General features: G+C 41.9%; 2 protein-coding genes across 7 annotated transcripts; one reads left to right on the forward strand and one right to left on the reverse strand.

Annotated features, from left to right (window-relative positions):
- Window positions 1-2,452: 2,452 nt before the first annotated feature.
- LOC5506559 (alpha-2A adrenergic receptor) lies at window positions 2,453-9,903 on the reverse strand. Of its 2 annotated transcripts, none has more exons than XM_001627213.3 (2): window positions 9,832-9,903; window positions 2,453-3,837 (listed from the first exon to the last, which is right to left on the reverse strand). In XM_001627213.3, exon 2 carries the CDS (start codon window positions 3,808-3,810, stop codon window positions 2,794-2,796), a length of 1,017 nt encoding a protein of 338 aa, XP_001627263.3. In that variant the 5' UTR covers window positions 3,811-3,837; window positions 9,832-9,903; the 3' UTR covers window positions 2,453-2,793. The 2 variants fall into 2 exon arrangements, with proteins under 2 accessions (XP_001627263.3, XP_048581047.1); XM_048725090.1 differs by lacking the exon at window positions 9,832-9,903 and adding an exon at window positions 4,024-4,199.
- On the forward strand, window positions 6,099-17,341 carry LOC116614205. Of its 5 annotated transcripts, XM_048725094.1 has the most exons (5): window positions 6,189-6,210; window positions 7,963-8,085; window positions 14,320-14,435; window positions 15,052-15,328; window positions 16,589-17,341. In XM_048725094.1, the coding sequence occupies exons 2-5, from the start codon at window positions 7,983-7,985 to the stop codon at window positions 16,840-16,842; spliced, it is 750 nt and encodes a 249-aa protein (XP_048581051.1). In that variant the 5' UTR covers window positions 6,189-6,210; window positions 7,963-7,982; the 3' UTR covers window positions 16,843-17,341. The 5 variants fall into 5 exon arrangements, with proteins under 5 accessions (XP_048581053.1, XP_048581051.1, XP_048581048.1 ...); XM_048725096.1 differs by lacking the exon at window positions 7,963-8,085 and having other exon boundaries at window positions 6,099-6,210; XM_048725091.1 differs by lacking the exons at window positions 6,189-6,210; window positions 7,963-8,085 and adding an exon at window positions 10,099-10,306.
- The last annotated feature ends 1,152 nt before the right edge of the window (window positions 17,342-18,493 follow it).

Below are 18,493 nucleotides of genomic sequence, written 5' to 3' on the forward strand. Positions count from 1 at the left end.
GTCCATGGCTGTTTTATAGTCCTCCCCCTGTTGTTCAGCCGTAAAAGCGTGAAAAATTTCTCGTATTCCAGCTCCTGCTAGGTGAAGAAGTATTGCTCGTTGTTGTTTCGAGTCTTTGATGCCAGATGCAGTGCAGTAGAGCTCAAATTCGGACTTCCAGATTGTCCATCTTTGTTCCAGCGTGGCTGGTTCGCCAATGCAGTCGAAGGCTTTTGGCGTTGGTAATCCTGATAAACAGACGGCCATACCGGCTTTTTTTGACAGATTTAACTTCAGTATGTGTTTATCCAGTTGTTGATCCCATCCTCGTCGCCAGAATGTGGTGTTCGGCAAGGAACAAAGCAAAAAGAAACAGACTCGTGGTCTTCCACATTTAATACAAGATGGCGGATCTCTGACATGTGTTCTACCATGGTGCATTGCGCACCTTAACAATCCATAATGCAACGCGGCGGACACTACAGGTATCATATGTATCCATGCCCTGGGTATCCTATGTATCCATACACTGGGTATCATATGTATCCATACCCTGGGTATCATATGTACCCATACCCTGGGTATCATATGTATCCATACCCTGGGTATCCTATGTATCCATACCCTGGGTATCCTATGTATCCATACCCTGGGTATCCTATGTATCCATACCCTGGGTATCCTGTGTATCCATACACTGGGTATCCTATGTATCCATACCCTGGGTATCATATGTACCCATACCCTGGGTATAATATGTATCCATACCCTGGGTATCATATGTATCCATACCCTGGGTATCCTATGTACCAATACCCTGAATATCATATGTATCCATACCCTGGGTATCCTATGTATCCATACCCTGGGTATCATATGTATCTATACCCTGGGTATCATATGTATCCATACACTGGGTATCCTATGTATCCATACACTGGGTATCCTATGTATCCATACACTGGGTATCCTATGTATCCATACACTGGGTATAATATGTATCCATACCCTGGGTATCATATGTATCCATACCCTGGGTATCCTATGTACCAATACCCTGAATATCATATGTATCCATACCCTGGGTATCCTATGTATCCATACCCTGGGTATCATATGTATCTATACCCTGGGTATCATATGTATCCATACCCTGGGTATCATTTGTATCCATACCCTGAGTATCCTATGTATCCATACCCTGGGTATCATATGTATCCATACCCTGGGTATCCTATGTATCCATATACTGGGTATCCTATGTATCCATACCCTGGGTATCATATGTATCCATACCCTTGGTATCCTATGTACCAATACCCTGGGTATCCTATGTATCCATACCCTGGGTATCATATGTATCCATACCCTGGGTATCCTATGTATCCATACCCTGGGTATCATATGTATCCATACCCTGGGTATCCTATGTACCCATACACTGGGTATCCTATGTACCCTATTCCCCAGGAGACAATACTTTTAAAATAATTAAATTCAGAACCATGACTTCATTATTGTCGCTGAACAAATGAACACGGGAATTTTATGCACTTTCCCATGTGAAAGGCCCCAACAAGGGAATGTAATTATTGACCAGTTTTATGTCAATTTTGTTAAAAAATACGTAGTTTTTTTATACGTACATATAGAAACAGCACATACATTACACACCGATAATGAAAGGACCAGAATAATGCATTTAAATTTTGTGTGAGTTTCAAAAATTCAATATTGTGCATCAGTACGTAAAGCACATGGGGGACGGGGGGTGTCTATTTTTGGTGGGGGAGAGGGTGCTCTTGCAAATTTCAAGAAAATCTTTGAATTTGAATCAATTCTTTACATAACATCATCTTATTCGGTTCAAGTATAATACGACGTATGCCGCTAGGCCGCGACACACACTCGAGCCAAACGGTGAAAGCAGCAAACGTTGCACCTTCCGGGGGGGGGGGGGGGGAGGTTACAGTTCACGAGAGCATTAGCGTGGCAATTGAGGACATTTAGGGAGGAACCAGTAGAAAACTGATGGGGGGAGGAGGCTGATATTCAACCATAAAGGCTGAGGTGTAAGAGGGCCGATTTATCGAGGCTTCAAAGTTTTTGAATCCTTGATATTTAACAATAAAGACTGAGGGGTTAGCGAGTGATGTCCGATTTATCGAGGCTTCAAAGTTTTTGAATCCTTGATATTTAACTATAAAGGCTGAGGGGTTGGCGGGCTGATGTCCGATTTATCGAGGCCTCAAGGTTTTTGAATCCTTGATATTTAACCATATGGGCTGAGGGGTTGGCGGGCTGATATCCGGTTATTCGAGGTTTCAATGTTTTTCTATAATTGATATTTAACCATAAAGGGTGAGGGGTTAGCGGGCCAATATCTGATTTGTCGAGGGTTCAAGGTTTATAAATCATTGGTATTCAACCAAAAAGGGGCTAGCGGGCTGATGTCTGACCTTTTACTCTGATATTTATCTTTACTTTTAATATTCAAGCTAACAAAAGTTTAATTTAATTTTAAAACAGAAAATAAGCTCTATAATTTCTATGCAGCAGACCCCGTTTCCGGGTCAGCTTGTATAGGAACGAATAATAGTATAATACTGATTATATAATGTTCCTGATGATACCCATTCTCCATCAATCTTTATACTGGATGTTTTTGTAGTCCATTTCAAGCAGCTTCCTCCTACCAAAAGCTGAATTGATGATACAAGTTTGGAATCGTTTGTGTGCGCACGACTAAACCAAATAAGTTCCCTCTTGTGATAACGTGAGTAGAAGGCGCCAAGAATCCTTGAAATGCATATCTCAAATTCGCGCCTCTTTTGGCATCTCGTCGGCGTTTTCTCGTGGCTTACAGTTTGCCAGGCTGACTTTGCTGTATTTAGGAATATTAGCGTACTGTGTCGCTTCCGAGTCGCTAGTATGAGTGACGTCAAAGTCCGCCCCACCCCTCCCCGCCACAGTGCCCCAGCTGCACTTGATACACAGTCGCTTGTACCCCGCGCGGAATTCTGGGATTCTAAAGCAGTAGATCCAGGGATTCATCGCGCTGTTGCAAAGCGCAAACGTCCGCGCCCAGTTATAAGCCACCCCTGAATTACGATCAGCCTTCTTTGACCTCAAGTAGATAATGGGGAACCAGCAAATCGTGAAGACGACGATAACAATAGCAATTGTCATGGCAACTCGGCGCTCGACGTCGGTGCGTGACTTGCGGCGCTTTGCGCTGCCTTGGCGGGAGCGCATGAGTCTTCGTTGTTTGTAGACTTGACAGATGATGAGTGTGTAGCAAACAATGATGATGACGTAACACAGCGCCATCACCGCCACGGTGAAGAGGGAGGTGGCAGACTTGCTGACCGTCAACCTGAGCACCGCGTACACGATGGGCAGCGTCCAGGCGAACACAAGCAGCGAGCGAAACTTGCACTTGGTCATGATCCTATCGAAGCTGTGGGGTTTAGTCACCATGAGGCAGCGATCCACGCTAATGAGGCATAAGTGAATGACCGACACCGCGCAAGATACATTTGAGAATAACCGGAACAGGAACTCCACCATCGGGGAACATTTATCGTCAATCCGCGCACCCAGGAACCATGCAAACAGAGGCTGTGTCACCAGCGTCACAGTCAGGTCTGCGATAGACATACTCACGAGGAAGAAGTTAGAAATGGTTTGAAGACCTGTGGTGGTGTAAATCGTAGCACAGACCAACACGTTGCCGATGCTTCCAAATATACAAGAGATGATGTTAAGTGCGACCATAGGCACCCCGTGGTACATCTGCATGGTGCACGGATCCTGCACAGAGTTATTCATGATCACTGTTGGAGTTGGTGTCGATCTCTGCGGGAGAAATCTCGCATTAGTTTGACCGGCGATCAAACTGAGTCGACGTACGCTTCACTGACTTGTCGTATATTTGATGCCGTGTTTTTATAGTTGAGATAACTCGCTTGAATTATGAATAGGAACGCTTCATTATTGATTGATATGGGTCGCTTGAGCTTGCCTCACTGGTAGATAACTTACCTACTAATAAAGAAAGTCTAATACCAAACGCAAATAACAACCAGCATAGTATATGATATTCGTTCTTCCCAATATACCGGTACGTCTAATGTTTAGTTGAAGTTCCAAAAGTAAAATCTAAAGGAATGTTTTCACTATTCGGTTTTTGAATGCTATTATTTCCTGTTCACACCCCGTCACCCAATCCACTTAAAAGATTCAAAATACACTCGGGAACGTTTATCACCTTTATTTTCTTTAGCGTCAATTTATTATTAATAGGGATTTAATAGGTCCAACGCCATAACGCCATATTTATTCCAAACATACATTGTGTCGCTCCAATTCGTTGGGCAGCGCAGGTGTGAATGATAACTTCATTTGTAGATGATAAAACTAGGAATTGTAATGAAATTTTGACGCGGTTAATCAAGTTATATCATATTGTCAAGACAACATAATTAGAAGCTTTTGAAAGATTGCGGGTTTTGTCGATATTGTGCACGATATCGCATAGTATCTTGAAAAGTAAAACAATTGTTATTCCCAAAGATCAAGATTCTTTTTAATTTTTTTAGATATATTATTTCTACGTAAAAAATAATATAAAACTTTGCACGACTCTTATTTTTTCTTTCGTTTTATGGGCACAGCACAGGAATAATGAATTGATATGACATCGAAACTCTGTTTTCCTTTTTTGTCCTTCAATATTATGAAGTGCTTATCAAAAATTAGTTTTTTGGGTGTAAAATTAAATTTTAAAAAACGAAATAGTCACTAATATCGTATTTCTTGATATATTTTTTACCCTATTTTCTACTTTTCCCCATTAACTTTTATTTTGTGTTGTAGAATGGTGGTAATGTGATCTGGTTTATTATCTTTGCCAAGACTCAAAACCTGTAATAAGTCGTTATCACGTATTTATTTCAGCGCTACATAAGTAAAAAGATAATGAAATCTTTGCCACATTCCGACGCCATGAACATTTCGATATTAATACAAACTGGCGGACGCACATAGCGTCCACTTTACCCCGATAAGGCCGCATTTGACTGTTTATTTAATCAAAATGCGAGTCGTAATCGGAAAGTTTTCAGCTTCACGAGTATGAGGGCGATATGATTGGGCCCCCTGTGGCTTGAGGGCCACCAGTTCTATTTTCTCATGGAGTAGCTTTGTCAAAAAAGGTGTGAGGTTCAAATTCGAATAGCACTCGGAGGTTGCGATGATACAATACTGAAATTACTAATGTAATGATACCATTGCTTTATCTGTGTCATAACGCAGTTGTTGCTGTTGTTTTCTAAGCCTTTCGAGTATTTCGTGCATGGAATCATTCAACGATTAGTTTAAAAGGGATCCAAACCCAAACAACGCCGAGTAAAGACCGGCATCACCTTGGAAACGGGTCTTGTGTGGACCAATATCATACGGTGGGTCATTTAGTAGGGAAATGCTTATTTGAAACATGTCTTGGGCTTATTTACTTATTTAGACAACACGAGCTAGTCGTACGCGACTTGCCCCAACACTTCTGCAAACCCTGCAACTCGATTTGTAGAGTGCAAATCAGCCTACGATTCCACTACGATGCTCGAGTACGTAAGTAATTGTGTAATTCAGGGCTAAGACATGTCGTAGACAGGTCGCATACGACTAAATCGTACTGTCTAAATCAGCCGTCAAAGTTATGTTAAGGAGCTCTTACAAAGTATGTTACTTGAGAAAATATGGCGCTCAGGTTGATTTAATCCTGGACGTAATTGCAACATATTTGTCCAGAGCTTCAAAGGTAGCATTCGGTTTAGGCCGTTGATAGCGGCGTGGGATATAAGGGACATAAGGAAGGCGGCCTCTTACGACAGTGCCTTAGCAGGCCTCAAAATAATGGAGAGGCACAATACAGAAACAAAAAAAACTATTGGGGTGCACAACGACGCCCCTACTGGTCATTTCCTTAACATTTTTGAAAATATTGGGGGGGGGGGGGGGGCGTGCCCCAGTGCCCCACCCCCTGCTACGGCCCTGTACGATATTGTCTAGCTATTGTCATGGTATATCAGGGCCATAGCTCCGCACCTTGAACTTGTAACCAAGATCACGGAATGTGCTGGAGGCTAGTCTTGTGGATGTGCAGACAGCGTGTAACGTTGTCACGCGGATCGCATACGCAGGACTACAACAGCGCTGAAGACATTAGTGGTAAGTTTTAAGAATTATGCGGTTCGCTTTGAAGAAATTGAAATTGAGAAATCCTTAAAGGCAGCGTAATATCCATTTCAATGTTTGAAGTAAAACTTTCTTTGCCGAGGTATCTAATTCGAGTTGAGTCGTGTCGAAGGGTCGATGACGCGATGATAAGCAAACAAAACAAAAAACCAAACCTTAGCGACATTTATTTATAGTTTACTTTTCTATAATCATCCCTGACGTATTCATGAGCTCGGTCGACCTTCTGAATTTATTCACTCTAGAAATTGAAAAGTTTGAACAGATATACAAATGATCTTCTAGAACACCTCCCTCGCCGTAAAGTTTATATGTTGATATGTATAGAGATTATACAGAGGCTAGTACTTCATGTAAGACCCCATGCAGTGGCACTATTTCCCTAACCCTACATGAAGTACTGAAGTCGAGATCATGAAGTCGAAACGACTGTTACAGTGGTGAACAGAAAGGTCAGCGGTCTATCGGTGATCTAACATGTGATTGGCATTAGCTTGCCAAAATAGCAGCACAAAGCCAAAAGAGGGGAGGAGGGTACCGATACTTTAAGGGGATGGGTGGGTCTCCACTCCATGTATAAATACAATACAATACAAAATAAGGCTGGTGGTGGTGGTAGTACTGGTGATGGTGGTGGTGATGGTGGTGGTGGTGGTGGTGGTGATGGTGATGGTGATGGTGATGGTGGTGGTGGTGGTGATGGTGCACCGTAAGTATCGAACTAAAATAAGCACTCTACCGTTTGTATCTAGGGTAGCGCAAGCGGTCCATGAATGGCTTTAGCAATCTACCGTTTGTATCTAGGGTAGCGGTTTATAAGCACTCTACCTTTAGTATCTAGGGTAGCGGTTTATAGGAACTCTACCTTTTGTATCTAGAGTAGTGGTTTTAAGCACTCTACCGTTAATATCTAGGGTAGCGGTTTATAAGAACTCTACCGTTTGTATCTAGGGTAGCGGTTTATAAGACCTCTACCGTTTGTATCTAGGGTAGCGGTTTATAAGAACTCTACCGTTTGTATCTAGAGTAGCGGTTTATAAGAACTCTACCGTTTGTATCTAGGGTAGCGGTTTATGAGAACTCTACCGTTTGTATCAACTGTAACGGTTAATAAGCACTCTACCGTTAATATCTAGGGTAGCGGTTTATGAGAACTCTACCGTTTGTATCTAGGGTAGCGGTTTATGAGAACTCAACCGTTTGTATCTAGGGTAGCGGTTTATGAGAACTCTACCGTTTGTATCTAGGGTAGCGGTTTATGAGAACTCTACCGTTTGTATCTAGGGTAGCGGTTTATGAGAACTCTACCGTTTGTATCTAGGGTAGCGGTTTATAAGAACTCTACCGTTTGTATCTAGGGTAGCGGTTTGTAAGAACTCTACCGTTTGTATCTAGGGTAGCGGTCTATAAGAACTGTACCGTTTGTATCAACTGTAACGGTTAATAAGCACTCTACCGTTAATATCTAGGGTAGCGGTTTATGAGAACTCTACCGTTTGTATCTAGGGTAGCGGTTTATGAGTACTCTACCGTTTGTATCTAGGGTAGCGGTTTATGAGAACTCTACCGTTTGTATCTATAGCGGTTTATGAGAACTCTACCGTTTGTATCTAGGGTAGCGGTTTATAAGAACTCTACCGTTTGTATCTAGGGTAGCGGTTTGTAAGAACTCTACCGTTTGTATCTAGGGTAGCGGTTTATAAGAACTCTACCGTTTGTATCTAGGGTAGCGGTCGAGCATAGTAATGGCTGTGCCTACCCCTCTTGGAGATGTGATTAATGTCCAACCGTTAGACGTGAGTGAAGAAGACAAGTGGGTCCTCGACATTGGACCTCACGTGGTTACAAGTAAGAAGAAGTTTGATACTGCAGTACTACACACACGACGCAGCAACAACCACACCATGAACGACACGACGCAACGACACGCCAAACCACAACACAACACAACACACCATGAACAACACGACGCCACACCATACCACAACACATCAAACCATATAACACACACCATGAACAACACGACGCCACGATACGCCAAACCACAACACATCAAACCATATACCACACACCATGAACAACACGACGCAACGACACGCCAAACCACAACACAACACACCATGAACAACACGACGCCACACCATACCACAGCACATCAAACCATATACCACACACCATGAACAACACGACGCCACACCATACCACAACACATCACACAATATACCACACACCATGAACAACACGACGCCACGACAAGCCATACCACAACACAACACACCATATACCACACACCATGCACAACACAACACAACGCCACAACACATCACACCATACCACACACCATGAACAACACGACGCGAAGCCATACCACAACACATCACACGATACCACACACCATGCACAACACGACGCCACACCATACCACAACACAACACACCACGAACAACGCGACGCCACGACATACCACAAAACAGCACACCATGAACAACACGACGCCACACCATACCACAACACACCATAAACAACACTACGCCATACCATACCACAACGCAACACACCATGAACAACACGACGCCACGCCACGCCATACCACAAAACAACACACCATGAACAACACAACACAACGCCACACCATACCACAACACACGATAGCACACACCGTGAACAACAAGACGCCACGCCATACCACAACACATCACACCAATACCACACAGCATAAACAACACGACGCCACGCCACGCCACGCCATACCACAACACATCACACCAATACCACAAAGCATAAACAACACGAAGCCACGCCACGCCATACCACAACACATCACACCATACCACAACACAACACACCATGAACAACACGACGCCACGCCACGCCACGCCATACCATAACACAACACACCATAAACAACACGACGCCACGCCATACCACAACACAACACACCATGCATAACACGACACGACACCACACCATACCACAACACAACACAACACACCATGAACAAGACGACACCACGCCATACTACAACACATCACACCTTACCACACAGCATGAACCAGCATTACACCATCATCACAACATACTATACACATCACAACACATTAAACCATCATCACACCACACCACATCACAGCATATTACGCCACACCACTTCACACCTCACCACAACATACCATAAGACCATAACATACCAAACCACCACCATACCAAACAAACAACCCAACACCACACAACTCCACATCACCACCATACCATACCAAACAAACAACACAACACCATACAACTCCGCACCACAGTATATTGCATCTACACTAGTACACCAAATAACCGAGTAAAACCAAGTACATCACATTCAAATAGAAATAAAAAAGAGCAATAAACATGGTGAAACGTACACCACCGAAATGCTTCAATGATCAGTCCTTAGTCTTCTTACAACACGGTTATAAGAAAACACAATTTCATTTTTGACAGTTATATCACAACAAAACCGACCACAGCACAGTAGCGTCACTCTTTGTAGACTAAGACAGCCACACAAATAGAGAGGAAATAGGTGTCTTTTAACTAGGAAAAAATGATTATAAAACACCTTACCTATCTGTTTTAAAAGGTCCGGATTTTTTAACGCGTTGCCGTATAACACACCTGTAGATCTAGATAATTTATGCAGCGCTTGTTTATTTATAAACATAACCCACGTAGAGTCACGGTGAACAGGTGACGAGCGAAAACAATCAGAATATGTCAACAAATTGTCAGTAAAGAAGGCACGTTACTGCGGCGATTGGTATCATTCATAATAGGAAAAAAACAAGTAGATAGGAATAGCTATTGGAAAGATGTTTTCATACTCGCGATTTCTCTGAGTGTGAGCACATGGAGAAAGACCAGAACAAGTTGTCAGAAGAAGATGAATCAAGTTCACCCACTGTAGATAAAGGGACAGCGGAGGTGAACAAGGGAACAGAGGTCCGTCATGAGGTGGTCATCCATGAGCAGCCCTCAAGACGCTTGAGTCAACAGGAGTTAGAGGAGTTGTTTTGGGGGGTAGACGGTAATAGCATTGAACGTAAGTAGCATTTCGGTGGAGTTTAGGATCCTTATTATCGTAGCATGAAGTGCTCTAACTTGGGACGCTGCGCTTAGTTTGGCGCTAAATTATAAGCGCACGAAAAGCAGATAATATGCGGGACCGCTAGAATGGCGATCTTATTATTATTATTTTTATTGCCTTCGTATTTCATTACAATAGTTGATTTATGCAGGCAAGGTATACCTGGAATAGACTTGTTCTCTAAAAACCGGTACGACTGTGACGAAAAAACACCATACCAGTCACTTATTTCACTTATTTACTCGCTTTTGTTATTATTTACATTAGTCTCACCCAGTAAGTGTGCATAGGGATGAACAGGTCACCGCGTAAATGAATCAGACGATGAACGGAATAAGATCTAATTCGTTCGCTTTTGGTGCATTGAGTACAAAGAATAATAGCGCGGGAATTTAAACTAAAAGAAACGGAAATTTAGAAATGGAACGGGGGACGCAGACGGACCCTATCTTAGAGGAGGCCACGGTACCGATTTTTGAACAGCCTGTGAGGCGATTAAGCCAGGAGGAGATTGAAGCCTTTTGGATAGTCGAATGGACAACGGTTATGAGTGAGTACAGATAAATGTTTTATTTATTATTAACGACTTCAAATACAGTATTCCAGATGCGAAATTCAAAAGTCTGCGATAACCAAAACTGTTCAACTGTTTTGATGCGAGTTTTTACGTCGCTTCTGTATATAAAAACGCAACTCTTCTACTCTAAAGTCAGAATATAATATATTTTATATTCTAACCAGATTTTTTCTCTACACTTGCCGTGAGCCTGGGCTACCTGTGGTGCGACATATTTCTTTGCCGAACATTAGTAGCGCGCGACAAATTTACGGGCAAATTTAAGTAAGGCTAGAAGATATTTCTGATTTATGAAACAAATACAACAACTAGTTCACATAGGCTCACACTTGGATCAGCATCGTTTATTCAAAGACTATTTATTATTAAGGACTGTGCAATAATTATCAGGGGGGGGGGGGGGTCCGTAAAATGAGCTTCGAATAATAAAACATTATGTCGGACCCATCCCCCCCCAACAGCGTCAAGTTTATCTCAGACCCCCTTGTGTTCTTTAAAAATTACGAAAAGCCCCCCCCCCCCCCCAAACCCCTCCTACATTATGCATGAAGTCACTTGTTTCCTAATACATTCTACTTCGGCATTAGGATAAACGTCAGCACCGCTTAGCTTAGTTCGACTAATCTAGAATTTTCGACTTATCGATAATTTTCTTTTTCTGGAAATGGTCCAAAGTGGAGTTGGAATTTTCTTCTTTCTGTCTGATAAATAAAATGGATTGAGTAAAAATGGTTTAATAACACATGCCCATAGACCTGAGATTGTTGTACGCGGCGTTTATTTATTTTTTCATCTAAGAGATACCTTGTCTTGGTGTGTCCGCTAGAATATGGGTGCTTACGGGACCCCGCTTTCTGAGTTTGAACTCAGACGACATCAAGACAAACAACGAGCTCATTTTGTCGCTAAGGGTTGAGAGATATATTTAACAATTATTCCATTGAGGTGGATAGTTGCGTATTATCTACAGAGAGCCGAAGGCTCGAGGAAGTTATTTATGTTTATTATTTAAACGAGCTTTAGAACAATTTTCTTTTCGGAAACACTTGCAAATCGGCTGTTACTCCCGTTATTTTGCTAGATTTTGGGCGCAGGAAAATATCTCCTAGGAGGTGCATAGTGCATTGTATCGAGTTTCTAAACCAATCAAAGTGCTTGTTCTTGCGAGGTTACCGAGTTTTTCTTATACTATTTATAGAACAGGGCGGTCCTTAGTGAGTCATGCAAAGAGGTTTTTAAAGTTTGCATCGGCTTTGTGTTTAAAGGAAAAGATGACATTTTTAAACATTTGCCGAAATTTTGATAAATCTGGTTACAAAATGAACATTTTGATGTCATTTCAAGTGAGCCCCCCCCCCCCCCCTCTTATGTGAAAAAGTTAAGGCTGACCCCCTCTATCTTGGCAACATTTTAACTTAGTGCCCCTCCCTCTGGTTTTACACCCCCCCCCCCTCCTAAAAATTATTGCACAGACCCTTATAGAAATTTGCTAGGATGTACATATTGAGATCTGAAATTGGCGGGCGAAAACTAACGAGTGAAACCAAGAGAACCTGATATCTCTTGGTGAAACGGTATTTATGCTTTTAATTAAATAATTTAATTATTTTTCTGTCGCGACTACTCTAAATGCAAAGTTTATTCGAACATAAAACATACCATTGAGTGATGCGTTACCTCTCGCCTCAAGGGCGTGACATGACGTGACATCATTTGCATAGCAACCCTTTATTTTGGCCGTGAATATGAATAATTAACCATACAACATGGCACACAAACCGGGGTATGAATCCCTCCCTGGCAGCCAAAATCCCAACATGGCGGCACCGGCGAAAGTTGTTTTAGCAGAGCCTCAAAAACTATCAAGCGAGGAGGAATATGTCCTTAACCTCGATCCTTCCACAGTCGCAAGTAAGTCTTTTAATGAAATTTTTCGATTTGAATCAGTCAGGAACTGGCGGACAGAGCTAAATGTTTATGATTGTGATAAGACGGATCGATAGGGCATAATTGAATTCTACAAACAATATTGCTTTTCTGGGCTTAAATAACCGCTTCTCTTCTATTTTGTCGGACGAAAGGAAGCCTAACAAAAGCAGAATTGTTTACGGCAGGAGATGGGAACCTGTTTGTTACCGAAACCCGCGCGCCTCTAAAAAAAAAGGAACCAGCTAAACTTGTTCCTGCAACTACAACTACAAAATCATCGGAGTGGAAAAGAAAAATGAAGCACTTCTCTTTATAACATAATGAATGAAGAATGAATGCGTTTAATGAATCCACCTTATGATGCTTGAGATACTACAAAGCGAACATGTCTGACGCTAGGAAGAGGAACAATTCTGAGGCATGTTTTACGAGACGTGGCTAGCGTGACATAACTCTAAATGGGCGCTGTCTTCTTATAATATATACACCTTTATGAATTGTAGTGTAGAGAAGTCAGCAAATCATATAATATTCCTTTTAACTGTTTAAAATATCTTACACTTTCTCACATATTATGGTCATGTTTCTTGATCGGAGAGAAAGACCAATGGCTAACTATATTTTTGATAATTTTGAAGAACAAATGCGTTGGTAATTAAATGCAATTTCGAAAAAAGATGCTTTTTAGAAACAATGGGTACTCCCGGCCGAGAGATTAGAACTTGCGAGAAGGCTTAACTTCTGTAATAATGCCGTCGAAGTTTAACATCTGCTACAATGCCGTCGCTATATTTGCAACGGGAGAGGAGAACGTATTATCCTTATTTTTATTACACCACCAGATTTCTTTGTGTAAAATTTTTGGAAATTTTATTACTCGATATTTAAAGGATCTAAATGAGATATATCTGTGTTAGAGGACTTATAGTAGAAATTAATATCATAGCAATTTTAAAAGATCCTAAGTTCCTATCTAAGTAAAACATCATTGTTAGCTGAGTCTCTTTTTTGCCATATCTAATGTTTAGATTATATTTTGCAAGTTATATTTATCTCAAACAAACTCCACCCATAGTTCTTTCTTGGCTCCTCAGTATCTTAGTAACAAATCCAACATAGCGCACAGAAGTTCAGCTCTTAACTAAAAATGGTCCCAGGGAAGAAGATAAAAAAAACTGTAAATGACACTCGGTGAAAGGCTGTTCCAGGAATGCAGCCAGGGGGGAGCCAAAAATACAGTAAATGTATGATACATTATCTAAAATACAGAAGAAAATGCCTTGAAAGGGCCTTTTGGGTGCCCTCCTGTTAAAAATCCTGGCCTACGCTGCTGTGAGCACTGATTGTTTGGGTACCTTTGTGGTTTGGAACCATGTTCTAACACTGAAGAAAGGTCAAGTGTGTGTAATTTTGTTTAATATCCTTATATCTTATTTCTAATTGCATTATTTTATTTCCCTAGCCTGGTCTTGTGATGATGTGGTCATGAACTTTCTCAACAAGGCTGGCCTGCAGTATCTATCTGAACAGTTTGTTGCCAACAAAATTAATGGAAAGTGCTTGATGCTACTTCAAGAGGTATTCTATCTAATACTCCAAAATTAGATAATAAATATTCTAATTTTTTTTTAGTTTCAAAGGGCTACAGGCACAAAGTTATGAATAAATACCCCCCTCGGTCATTCTCTTCCTTTTTCTTCTCTCATCCCCTCTCCCCCCATTCCTCTCCCTTGAGCTGCTATGCAGGCTAAATAAATACTTAATGTTATATCGACTGCAGGTTTTATTCCTTTGTCATGGTGTGGATATAAACTGGTAATATTTATAGGCTGAAAAAAAGTAACAACTTTATTCAAAATTTTAAGTGTGTACGGAGGACAAAGTCCCCCCCCCATTTTCTGAAGATATTTTGCTATGCAATTTTCACTCATCCTAATATTTTCTGTTTCTCAGTGCCTTTGTTTACCCAACTTTGCATCCAAGTTAAATGTGGTTGGGGGAAGGTGTGCCATTTGTTGGGTGGGGGGTGCTTTATTGTTTGGGTGGGGGTGTCCAAGGGATCTAGCTTGATTGTGTCAAGTACATATCCATTCTCTGAAAGAAAGATTGCAATTAAATGCTAATTATTCTTGGATTAGTGTTATCTTGTTGAGGCATCCAAGAGAGAGACTTAATGTTTTTATTCTTGTCCTAGCACCATCTTGTTGAGATGGGCATCCAATGTCTTGGAGACAGGCTAAAGTTGATGGACCTCATCCAGTTGTTGAAGAAGAAGAAGAAAGAAGCTGAGCTGACTACGGCACAGTGGTCTGGCGTGACACCTAGTGCCGGATGTGCCTACAAGGAGGACTGTGGGGAGTGTTGTGTTGCGTACCTTTGCCCATGCTGCCTGGCCAAGACCTTCTGGAGGGTTACTGGCCAGGGAATATTCTACAAAAAGGAACCGCCATGTGGATTATTCACTGGATCAGGTAAATATTGAGTATCTCCATTGATGGTTTATTTCATCAATTTGTGAGCTGGTCATGCAGAGTGACCAGCTCTTATTCACTAATGGCAAGAACCATCAGAGAAAGCCAGCAGGTGAATACTTAGAGGGGTGCGAGGCATACTTAGAGGGGTACCAGGCATACTTAGAGGGGTACCAGGCATACTAAGAGGGGTACAAGGCATACTTAGAGGGGTACCAGGCATACTTAGAGTGGTACCAGGCATACTTAGAGGGGTACCAGGCATACTTACAGGGGTACCAGACATACTTAGAGGGGTACCAGACATACTTAGAGGGGTACCAGGCATACTTAGAGGGGTATCAGGCATACTTAGAGGGGTACCAGGCATACTTAGAGGGGTACCAGGCATACTTAGAGGGGTACCATGCATACTTAGAGGGGTACCAGGCATACTTAGAGGGGTACCAGACATATTTAGAGGGGTACCAGGCATACTTAGAGGGGTACCAGGCATACTTAGAGGGGTACCAGGCATATTTAGAGGGGTACCAGGCATACTTACAGGGGTGGTACCAGGCATACTTACAGGGGTACCAGGCATACTTAGAGGGGTACCATGCATACTTAGAGGGGTACCATGCATACTTAGAGGGGTACCAGGCATACTTAGAGGGATACCAGGCATACTTAGAGGGGTACCAGGCATACTTAGAGGGGTACCATGCATACTTAGAGGGGTACCAGCCATACTTACAGGGGTACCAGGCATACTTACAGGGGTACCAGGCATACTTAGAGGGGTACCAGGCATACTTAGAGGGGTACCAGGCATACTTAGAGGGGTACCAGGCATACTTAGAGGGGTACCAGGCATACTTAGAGGGGTACCAGACATACTTAGAGGGGTACCAGGCATACTTAGACGGGTACCAGGCATACTTAGAGGGGTACCAGGCATATTTGCAGGGGTACCAGGCATATTTACAGGGGTACCAGGCATACTTAGAGGGGTACCAGGCATACTTAGAGGGGTACCAGGCATACTTAGAGGGGTACCAGGCATATTTAGAGGGGTACCAGGCATATTTACAGGGGTACCAGGCATACTTGTAGGGGTACCAGGCATACTTGGAGGGGTACCAGACATACTTGGAGGGGTACCAGACATACTTAGAGGGGTACCAGACATACTTAGAGGGATACCAGGCATACTTACAGGGGTACCAGACATACTTACAGGGATACCTGGCTAAATTTGAATATTATATATTCTTTCAGTCAGTACAGAGTATATGGATTATCGCTTCCTCAAGGATCTCGAGCTTAAGAGAACCAACAAGTTCTGCTGTTGCTGCACGGCCAACGAGCTGGAGATTTACTCCGATGACCACGATTCAGGCGCAGTACAGAAGGAGGGCGAGGCTCCAAACCCCGGGGCCTTCCATCCGCATGTGCTCAGACATCCAGAGGCCGCAGAGGTCGAGAAGATTATCCGTAATGCTTGGAGCAGAGCTAGACTAGTCGCAGAATGAGTCCAGTAAAAAACAAGTTAACAATAGGGGCCGATCCACGATATTTATAACCAATCTTTTATGTAGGTTAGCCGTGTAAAGCTTTCTAAACAAGTTTATCGTCTCCTGATGACACTCCCGAGGAGTTTTTCATTTAATCACGAGTCATGGACCAAGAATCATAAAAACGAAAAGAGCTTTTTTATTTAACTATAGAAATTCCACATTTGCAATTAGTCAATATCATTTTGAAGCTAGACTTCGGAATCTCCCACGTAAATTTGTTGTATTGCTCGCGGTTCTTTAGAAATGAAGGTGTAAAGTTATTTTGTAGAACGATTGTGGCAGGGATTCTCAAGTTGCTTCCTTGCTTGTTTCGCATTGCGATCTTTCAATCAATGTAAAGGTGCTATTTTTTTTACCCGAAAATGGAGTATTTGGAACCCCTGATAGAATTTACCTATAAGTTTTTTTTTATTGAAAAAAAAAAATAAAATAAAATAAACACATAACAAAATTAGATTGTTTCCCATTTTGGTTTTGCCATTTTTTTATATTTAGAGGATTTTATTGGGATTTTGAAATTGATTTTACACAGCATTTTTTAGAACTTCTACGATGTTTTTTCATCGCAGAAGTTCTAAAAATCTCTATAACAGCTTATCCAAGAAGCCTTGAAGCTTCTAACGATATACAACGGTCAACCCCCAGAGCTAAGGCTTTCACGAAGTCTATTGGGGCATGATAAAAGCTTGCTGAGTTTAATTTAATGGGATAATTCGTGTTCATGCTCACCGAGAAATAATTATATTTTTAGTAAATGACCCTTGTAACAACCCTTGTGGTTCTTATGCCAACCAACCTTACTAAAAGATAGTTTTCAGGTTTACTGATGTAGCCGTTAAGGCGTTTGCATTTATATCGTACATTTTAGAGTGTATTGGGGCTTTAGAAGTGTGAGAAAGAAAGGATACAAGGGACGTGTCTACCCCGTTACAATGAATAGGAACAGCCTACACCCGGAAATGATAATCGAGCCAAGTCAAAAGGCCGGGCTGTATTTATAACAGTTTGTTTTATTTGTGCAGCATTATGGTGGTCACACCTTAGTGGATTAAATTAATAAATGCGAATGTGTATTTGTGCCACTAAATGCGAATGTGTATTTGTGCCACTAAATGCGAATGTGTATTTGTGCCACTAAATGCGGATGTGTATTTGTGCCACTCAATGCGAATGTGTATTTGTGCCACTAAATGCAAATGTGTATTTGTGCCACTAAATGCGAATGTGTATTTGTGCCACTCAATGCGAATGTGTATTTGTGCCACTAAATGCGAATGTGTATTTGTGCCACTCAATGTGAATGTGTATTTGTGCCACTAAATGCAAATGTGTATTTGTGCCACTAAATGCGTATGTGTATTTGTGCCACTAAATGTGTATGTGTATTTGTGCCACTAAATGCGAATGTGTATTTGTGCCACTCAATGCGAATGTGTATTTGTGCCACTCAATGCGAATGTGTATTTGTGCCACTCAATGCGAATGTGTATTTGTGCCACTCAATGCGAATGTGTATTTGTGCCACTCAATGCGAATGTGTATTTGTGCCACTCAATGCGAATGTGTATTTGTGCCACTCAATGCGAATGTGTATTTGTGCCACTCA

Source organism: Nematostella vectensis, chromosome 3 (assembly GCF_932526225.1).
Source record: "Nematostella vectensis chromosome 3, jaNemVect1.1, whole genome shotgun sequence".
NCBI classification, from domain to species: Eukaryota; Metazoa; Cnidaria; class Anthozoa; order Actiniaria; family Edwardsiidae; genus Nematostella; species Nematostella vectensis.